This window comes from Leopardus geoffroyi, chromosome A3 (assembly GCF_018350155.1).
Source record: "Leopardus geoffroyi isolate Oge1 chromosome A3, O.geoffroyi_Oge1_pat1.0, whole genome shotgun sequence".
In the NCBI taxonomy this organism is placed as follows: Eukaryota; Metazoa; Chordata; class Mammalia; order Carnivora; family Felidae; genus Leopardus; species Leopardus geoffroyi.
The window spans coordinates 508,165-516,204 of NC_059336.1; the positions used below are offsets into that span (position 1 = coordinate 508,165).

At 67.8% G+C, this 8,040-nt stretch overlaps 2 protein-coding genes across 6 annotated transcripts; both read right to left on the reverse strand.

Annotated features, from left to right (window-relative positions):
- Positions 1-4,618, reverse strand: SLC2A4RG (SLC2A4 regulator). 4 transcript variants are annotated; one of them, XM_045443913.1, is made up of 8 exons: positions 3,966-4,190; positions 3,482-3,642; positions 2,452-2,561; positions 1,840-2,018; positions 1,667-1,767; positions 1,300-1,564; positions 1,124-1,215; positions 1-1,024 (listed from the first exon to the last, which is right to left on the reverse strand). In XM_045443913.1, the coding sequence occupies exons 1-8, from the start codon at positions 4,074-4,076 to the stop codon at positions 913-915; spliced, it is 1,131 nt and encodes a 376-aa protein (XP_045299869.1). In that variant the 5' UTR covers positions 4,077-4,190; the 3' UTR covers positions 1-912. The 4 variants fall into 4 exon arrangements, with proteins under 4 accessions (XP_045299869.1, XP_045299868.1, XP_045299866.1 ...); XM_045443912.1 differs by having other exon boundaries at positions 1,300-1,567; XM_045443910.1 differs by lacking the exon at positions 1,667-1,767 and having other exon boundaries at positions 1,300-1,567; positions 3,452-3,642; positions 3,966-4,618.
- A 296-nt stretch (positions 4,619-4,914) lies between these two features.
- Positions 4,915-8,025, reverse strand: LIME1 (Lck interacting transmembrane adaptor 1). 2 transcript variants are annotated; one of them, XM_045443915.1, is made up of 6 exons: positions 7,373-8,025; positions 6,358-6,476; positions 6,150-6,207; positions 5,992-6,079; positions 5,522-5,862; positions 4,915-5,439 (listed from the first exon to the last, which is right to left on the reverse strand). In XM_045443915.1, exons 2-6 carry the CDS (start codon positions 6,453-6,455, stop codon positions 5,203-5,205), a joined length of 822 nt encoding a protein of 273 aa, XP_045299871.1. In that variant the 5' UTR covers positions 6,456-6,476; positions 7,373-8,025; the 3' UTR covers positions 4,915-5,202. The 2 variants fall into 2 exon arrangements, with proteins under 2 accessions (XP_045299871.1, XP_045299873.1); XM_045443917.1 differs by lacking the exon at positions 6,358-6,476 and having other exon boundaries at positions 7,373-8,023.
- Between the last annotated feature and the right edge of the window lie 15 nt (positions 8,026-8,040).

Here is an 8,040-nt window from a genome sequence, read left to right on the forward strand (position 1 = left end):
TTTCTGGAAAAACCCCAAATCTTTAATTTTTCTCCTCGCCTGGTATGGCCCAGACTCGAGACACCTGAGCTTCACAAACAGGAGACGAAGGTCAGCCCCCGGGGCCCTGGAACCATCAGGTTAAGTGCAGGCAGGAGGCCCCTCCCCTCAGGCCGCATCACAGACCGGCCCCCCCACGAGGCGCTGAAGTTCGGCCTCAGCACCCTGACAAGTCCACGGGCTGACGGGCAGGGAGGGCAGCCACCCCCAGGGACCCGGGGCCAGGGGGACGGCCGTGAGGTTGGCTTTAGTGCAAAAGGCTGGTTTCTTCAGAGGCACTTTGAGTGGCAAGAACCCCTCCCCCCCAACCTCTGGGGGTCCAGGGTCACCAACTTCCCCCACTGTTAAAAAGTAGACCCTGCAGCTGGGAGAAGCCCCAGGCTGGGGAGTCGGGGGTAGCTTATTTTTTCCTTTAAAAAGTCCTGGAGAGCAGGCAGCAGCACGGTGTGGGGCATGGGGGTGGGTGGGGGGCTCAGTCCAGGAAGTGCGGGTGGGGGTGGGGGCGGGGAGGGCCTCAGTCCAGGGAGCGCGGACACAGAGAGGTGGGGGGGTGCAGGGGCCATGGGGGGGCTCAGTCCAGGGAGTGCTGGCATGGGGGGGGGCGGGATGGGGGACCCTCAGTCCAGGGAGCGCTGGCACGGGGGCGGGGGGCGGGGGGCGGGAAGGGGGGCTCAGTCCAGGGAGCGCTGGCACGGGGGTGGGGGGCGGGGGGCGGGGTGGGGGGCTCAGTCCAGGGAGTGCTGGCATGGGGGGGGGCGGGATGGGGGACCCTCAGTCCAGGGAGCGCTGGCACGGGGGCGGGGGGCGGGGGGCGGGAAGGGGGGCTCAGTCCAGGGAGCGCTGGCACGGGGGCGGGGGGCGGGGTGGGGGGGCTCAGTCCAGGAAGCGCTGGCACGCCTTCTTCCAGCGGCAGGCTGTGCACCACAGGTGCCTGTGATCCATGCCATACACCTTCCGGCACTTCTTGGCATCACCTCGGGGCTTCCTGGGGGGGACACGGAGGAGACGGGGGGGGGGGGGGGGGCTGATGCGGGGCTGGGAGCCTCCGCCCGAGGCCTGCCCTGGCCCCTCCACACGCACGCACCTTGGGCTGGCGCCGAGTCTGGAGGGCGGGGTCGGCACACAGGTCCTGCCGGTGGTCGGCTGTGGCTCCGGGCGGGTGGGGGCCAGGCAGCCCTGAGAGGAGACACAGGCGTGTCCTCTCCCCCGTCCCGAGCACCCCGAGACTCACCCCGAGCTGCTGCCTGTGGCCTCACCCACCTGGTAGGCGTCGTCACCTCGGCGCGCCTCGCGGGGTGCCACGGGGCTCAGCACCGGAACTGGGGGCAGGGCCAGCGGGTGCAGCAGGCCGGACAGGGTCCGAGGCTCTGGCAGCTCCAGGCGGGGCGAGGCGGGGGGCACGGAGGCCGCGGGGGACGCCGGCGAGAGGCCGGGCCGCCCGTCTGTCAGCACATCCATGCCGACGTCCAGCTCTGTGTAGTAGAAGTCCTCCTCCCCGTCGCTCTGCTCAGGCTCTGCCTGCCGCCTGCTGGGGACACGGCCGGGGGCGGGGCGGGGGTGGGGGTGGCAAGCTGAAGCACTTTGCTACTGGGCGCTGCCCCGCCCCCACCGGCCAGCCCCATCGCACCCCAGGTGCACCAGGCGGATGTGTCTCTGCATCCCGGAGGCCGTGCTCAGCACTTTCCCACACCGCTTCCACAGACACTGGAACAGGACCCGCATGGAGCTCTGGGCGACAGGGGCTGGTGGTCAGGCGTGGCCACCACGTCCACCCTGCCCTGAGGGCTGCCTCAGGCTCACCTTTCTCTTCTTTGGGGCAGGTTCCCCGAATAGGAAATGGGCTGCCTCGGAGGGCAGTGGGGGTGAAGGGATAGACGGAGAGGACCGGTCACTGGCCAGGTCCCAGCCCCAGTCTCCGCTGCTGCTGCAGCTGCCCAGTGGCCGCACCAGGGCCTCCTTCCAGGGCTCCAAGCCAGGCTCTGTGGGGACACACCAGCACCCATGTTAGGGCTTTTAGCGGGCTCAGCCTGCTCCACAGAACCCGCCGCCGCCGCAGGGCCCTTAACTCCGGGCCTCCACCTGTTCGCCTGTTCACTGGTGAGCTTGGTGGGAAGGCGGTGGCCAGGAGAAGCTGGCGCAGCACAGGGAAGGATAAGCAGAGACGTCCTGTGTGGGGATGCCCAGCCCGCCAGGTGGAAACGGATCAGAGAGGCCCGCACACCTGTGACACTGGCTTTGGCCTCAGTGAGAGGCACTGGGGATCCTGAGGTCTATTTCAGGCCTGGAGAGATCTATTCACAAAGTGGTCTTCCGGGCAAAGGGCAACTGCTTGCCCCAAGGGGAAGGCAACTACGGTGTCCTGGAAAGACAGTGGTCCTGCCTCCCTACCCAGGCCGGGTGTCCAAGTCTCACCTGGGCTACAGGCTGCAGCTGGGGCCCCCAGAAGGAGGGTGCTGGTGGACAGACTGGTGAGGGCTGCCGCAGCCATGACCTCGTCCAGCCGGGATTTTCCTGGGGGGTCTCTGGAAGAGACGCGGGTGGCATCCAGCAAATACTTCAGGCATCTCTCCTGGCCCTGCGCACGCGTGCGTGCACGCACACGTGTGCGTGCACAAGCGCGCGATCAGGCGCCCGCTCCCTCCCTCCAGGCACTGGGCCGGAGGCCCATCTCCACCCCCCAGCTCAGGTTACAGAGCCCCAGATCTCCAGGAACCTCTGGGAACATGGCCTGGGCTGGGGTCTCCCCAAACTCTGAGTTCTCTGCAGCCTGGGCTTTGTTCCACAGTGACTTCTTCAGGGCCTGGAGCTGGACAGGGGTCTGAGCGCCGCCTCCCCTCAACCAGGCCAGGCCAAACCCAGCCCTCCTCCCCCAAATCACACATTAACCAGCATTGTGCAACAGCAGCTGCGGGCCCATGCCAGGCCTGGAGGGGAGGGAGCAGCCAGCAGTCGGCAGCAGCTAGGGCAGACTGGGCTCCAAGCGCAAGCAGAGAGTCCCCAGGCCCCAACAGGCCAGGCCAGAGCCCGCCTCTACCTGAGAAGCCAGCCCCGGGTGTGGGGCACCCAGGAGGGTTTCAGGCAGGGTAGGAGCCGACAGTCAGAAGCCCTAGGATTCCTGCACCGTCAATCTCACGCCAGCCTGGCAGCCTCTACTGCACAGATTGACAGGGGCCCCCTCCCAGCCCTGCGCTCTGGCCCCAGAGCTTGGGGGGCACAAGGAGCGCTATATATTGCTAACTTGTGCTCAACTCCTCCAGGGCTGGAGAGCTAGGGAGGGGGACACAAAGTCCAGATCTGGGCCCAGACCTGTCCTTCACCAAGAGCCCCACCGCAGGGTGGGGTTCAAAAAGGCACGTGCCCGCGCCCCACCCACCACCCCTGCACACGCCAGCGCACGTGTGCGCACGCCCACCTCGGCCTGGCGCGCGGGACCCTGGCTCACCTCTGCGCTGGCACCGGGATGTGCGCCGACGGCGTCGGGGGCCCCGCCGCTCCTCCCGCCCCCGCCCACGTCCCCGGGACCCCCAGGTCCGCCGCCCGCGGCTCTGGCTCCTGAGGCAGCGCGAACTCCAAGCCCGCAAAGCCGCCGCCCACGGCAGGGCCCTGCGGAAGGGGCAGGCTCAGCGGGGGCGGTGGCTCGCGCGGGGCGGTGTTTCCCAGCCCCCACCCCGGATCCGCTCCGCACCCGCCCCCCAAACCGGCCGCGGCCGGTGGGAACAGCGCGGCCCCGCCCCCGGCCCCGCCCCCGGCCCGGCGCGGCGGGAAGAGCTCCCGGGCAGCCCCGCACTGCCAGGCCCGCGGACACGCGAGGACCTACGCGGCCGCCCCCGCCGCCCCGCCCCCGGGGGCCCAAAGTTTGTGCGGCCCCGACGCCATCTTTGCAGCGAGGGAGTTTTGTCGGCGCCCCGCCCTCCGGCGCCCGGTACCTGCGGCGGCGCGGGCACCGACATGGGCGAGGCCGCGGGGTCCCGGCCGGCGGCACGGGGCGGGGGGCGCCCGCAACCCGGAACGGGCACCGGAGAGCGCTCGGCCTCCATGGCCGGCCGGCCGGGTGCCGAGGCTGCAGCGGCGAGGGCGGACGCTCAGGACACGGCCCCGGGCCGGGCCGGGCCGGGCTGGCCGGGCCGCCGACCCCCGCCCTCAATCGGCCGCCGCCCGCGCCGCGCGGCCGGGAGGCTGCCGGCCGGCCACGCCCCCTTCGCGCGGCTCGCGCGCCCCGCCCCGCGGCCCCGCCCCCGGCGCACGCCCATTGGCTCTCGCGCTGTATCAACATTCCGAGGCGGCCGGCCGCCGGGGCCAGCCGCGCTCCCATTGGCTTGTGCTCCGAGGCCCGGCCCCCGAGCCGGCCGCTCCCGCGCGGCCTGGGGAAAGGGCCCGGCTCGCGCGGCACCTCGAGCCCCCGCCGGCCCCTCGCCCCTGCGGAGCTCCCGGTGCCAGCGGGACCCCGCCGCCGGGGAGGGCCGGCTTACTCGCGGGTGTGCCCGCGCGCGGAGTTGCCAGATCCGGGGAAGGGGCCGCGTCTCCTTGGCGGGCTTCCCGGGACCAGGTTATTCTTTAACGCACGACTGCCCACCTACCCCCACACCTTATGTAACACCAGGGGCTGCGTGGCGAGGCCCTCTCTAGTGTTCAGGGTCCAAGTCCCACCCTGGGGCGGCCAGCTTGAGGGCCGGCTGCAACCCCCGCTGAGACCAAATGAGCTTGGGGACCGCCACTCCTGGGGTTTGCCTCCCTTCACCACACCGTCTTCTGAAACTGACCAGCCAAGCACAGCTTCAGGTGACAGTGCCCAGGCACCCCAGGCAGGAGGGTCCTTCTAGACAATCCCCGACAACCTTCCCGGGTCTTCAAGAAGAGCAGACTGCGAGGAACGGCTGTATTCATCCTTCCTGTGCTGGGTATTTATTAAGATCTCGCGAAAGGCCAAGAGGCCATGGGGGCCAGGACCCCCAGGGACCTCACAGGCTAGAAGCCTTGGGATCTGGACTTTGCGCTGCCAGCTGTGGGGGGAGGGGCAGGGAATAGGCGTTGGGCACTACTTTGGAAGGAGGACCGTCTATACTTGGTTGTTCAAGGCAGATGGGGGTTGGATGCCCACTTTCACTTGGTGAAACTGGGGAAGCAGGGAGCCCCCATGCCCTGCCTCTGTCCTCTTTTCTTATGCTAATAGCTACAGCCAGAGGGCTCTGGGTGCTCAGGGGCCCCCATCTCCTGGATAGTCTCGTACACATTGTCTGGGAGGCCATCCTCCATGCCCAGGCCCCTGAGTGGGAGGGTCTCATAGGCCTGGTCACTTCCCAGAGCCGGAATTTCTCCTCTGCCCTTGGGGTCCAGCTGATCTGTGGCAGGTCCTAGGTCCCTCTTTTTAGGCTTCTTAACCCTGGAGTACAGGATGTCCACCTGGAGAGAGGAAGCCCACTCGGGGAAGGGTCAACATCACCAAGCACTCCCCACCTACCCTACCCCGTCCACTCTACTTTACCTGAACAGCTGGGGTCACCTCGGCCTTCCACTGCCTGAGGCTTTGGGGGCCTTGATCTGTTCCCTCGAGCTTCTGGATACAGGCATACTCAGCCACCCTGGGTCCGGCCTCAGGCCCGGGCCTGGCATGGCTGCTGGTCAGCCGTGCCCCTGCCCACACCACAGGGCAGGCAGCCAGCCCCACATTGGAATAGGTGGCCTCGGGGCAGATGGAGGGCAAGGTGGCAGCAGGCATCGCCTGGGGCAGTTCTCGGTGTGAGAAGGCTGTCAGAGGTCTGCTGGTGCCTCTGGGCACTTCCAGCCATCGCGGGTGCAGGATATCCACGCTGGCAGGTCGAGGGGCTAGGGTTGGGGTCAAGACTGAGGTCACTTGGGGATGGGGAGCTGTTTGGGTAGCCTGGAAGCAGCCTAAGGATGCAAGCCCCACCCCCACCCCCCCCAGCCCCGTCCGCCTCTCCCAGCTTGGCTCACCCCTGCAGCTTTTTGGGCCCCGGTGCAGCTCATGCAGTCTGGTGTCTGACTTGCTGAGGGAGCAGAGGCGGTGTTGTCTCAGCAGTGACTGGGGACAAGGAAGGCTGGTGGGTCCTGTGTTGGCCCCACCCTGGCCCCGGGGACAACCCGGCACTCACCACTTCCACTGGCATCACACAGCTCTGGGGCCCGGCCCGCGACCTCTGCACCCGCTTCCTAGGGGCAAGGGGCTCATCAGGCCAGGGAGGCAGAGACGGGGGACTGAGGTGCCAGCCTCTGGCCCAGGGTCTAGTAGGGAGGCTCGTGCAGAGCCAGACCCGCCTGGAGCCCTACCCCACACCAAACCCGGGCCAGGGATGAACATACCTGTGGCAGGCTGTGCACAGTGTCCACAGCCAGAGGAACAAGGCAAGGCACCCTAGGACCCAGAGGACAGGAGGGGCCGAGGGCACCTGTGGCCCCATCCTGTGAAGCCACAGCCAGGCCTGGGGCAAGAAGACAGGGATGCTGGGGGCTGACTGACGGACCGGGCACATACATACCTGGGAGCCGTACCTACTTTTGCACCTCAGGCTGCTGGGCAGTCCCCTCCCCCTTGGGTGCTCTGACTCAGCACACAGGAAACCCCAAGACTCCACGGCCCCTCCTTCCTGCAGAAGCATGGAGGACGAAGCCCCAGCAGCCACCTTCCTAACTCTGGCTGGGGGGCCCTGGTAACATGCGAGGAGGTGTGCTCTGCTCGGCCTCACGAGTACCTGAGTCGGTGTGGATGACCCAAGTGGTAGCTGAACATGGCCAGTGAGGAGGGGCAGGCGAGCTGCGACCAAGCCAAGGGTCTGCTCTGCTCACCGTAGTCTAAGCCTGGGACCCGGGGAGGCCCTGAGGTCACGCCTTTGGCCCTCCAAGGCACAGGCCACAGACGCAGGTGATGCCCCCCTAGCCATCTACTGCAGAGCTTGGCCCCCTGAAAGGCTGGAAAGGCAGGGGAGGGGTCAGCAGGCAGGGGGAAGTTGCTTTGGCCCCTGACCACCCCCACCCCATTTCTCCCTTGGCTCTCTCTCTCCCTTCCGACTGTCCCGGTCATCGGATCTGTCTGCTTCCTGGGATCCTAGAGCTGCTGGGGTGCAGGTCTATCCCGCAGTCAGCACAACCCTTCGTAGCACAGAGACAGGGGGTGGGGTGTCTCTGGAGATGGGGACCAGTCTGCCCAGACCCAGGGAGTGGGCTCACCTCGCAAGAGGGTCCAGGCTGGCTAACCTGGCCCCAGTGCCCCAATCTGGTAGGGCCTAGTCCTCCCAGACCCCAGCCCTCAGCTGCCCCCAGGAGGCCACCAAGGGGTCTGGGGTCCCAGTCGGGCTAGAGGCCGGGAACAGGCACTTACCAAGGCCCCGCGCACGGTAGCTCCTCCTCGGCCCCGGCTGGAGCAGGCCCAGTGGCTAGGGCACCTTCAGAGGTGCCCTTGTGCAGACCTCAGCGGAGCTCCCCACCCCACTTCCTGCCAGCGCATCTCCCCACATCTCCCCACATCTCGACACGCAGCCGCTCAACCCTCTGCCGCCGCTGCTCCTGCCGTAGCCCCCGTGTGGGATCTAGACACTACTTGGTGGGTGTGTGCAGCCAGCCAGCACCTGCTCCAGCAGCCTAACTCACGTGGTCTCCACCCACGAGGAGGTGGGCCTGCGCTGGTGAGGTGACAGGCACAGCACGGGAACTGGGCGGTCTCGTGGCCACCAAGCCCTGGGCTGAACGCCGCCTCTCACACTTCCAACCCACCCTGCCAGAGCCTTCTGCTTCATTAGCAGTGCCTCCCAAGGGCCCCTCACCAGCTGCAACCTTCTCCTTGATGCTGTGGCCTCAAGCCCCACACATTAGTGGGTGTCGGGCAACGGGGGGGCACTCTGACCCCCCTCAGACCAGCTGGCAGAACCCCATCCCAGAGAACGAAGAGAATGCCAGCCCTCTGGGCCCTCTGCCTCTGGACAGGGGGCAACAGCCTCACTCGGACCCCCTAGCCCGGACCCACGGCCCTGCGCAGAGATCCCTTTATCC

Coding starts and splice junctions, on each gene's coding strand:
- SLC2A4RG (XM_045443910.1), bottom strand. CDS start 4,351: ATGGGAGCGCGGCTGGCCCCGGCGGCCGGCCGCCTCGGAATGTTGATA. Junction 2,562..3,451: donor GTCCCGCGCGCCAGGCCGAG/GTGGGCGTGCGC, acceptor CGTCTCTTCCAG/AGACCCCCCAGGAAAATCCC. Junction 2,019..2,451: donor AGCTGCAGCCTGTAGCCCAG/GTGAGACTTGGA, acceptor GTGTCCCCACAG/AGCCTGGCTTGGAGCCCTGG.
- LIME1 (XM_045443915.1), bottom strand. CDS start 6,455: ATGGGGCCACAGGTGCCCTCGGCCCCTCCTGTCCTCTGGGTCCTAGGG. Junction 6,208..6,357: donor CTGTGCACAGCCTGCCACAG/GTATGTTCATCC, acceptor CCTTGCCCCTAG/GAAGCGGGTGCAGAGGTCGC. Junction 6,080..6,149: donor GTGTGATGCCAGTGGAAGTG/GTGAGTGCCGGG, acceptor CCTTGTCCCCAG/TCACTGCTGAGACAACACCG.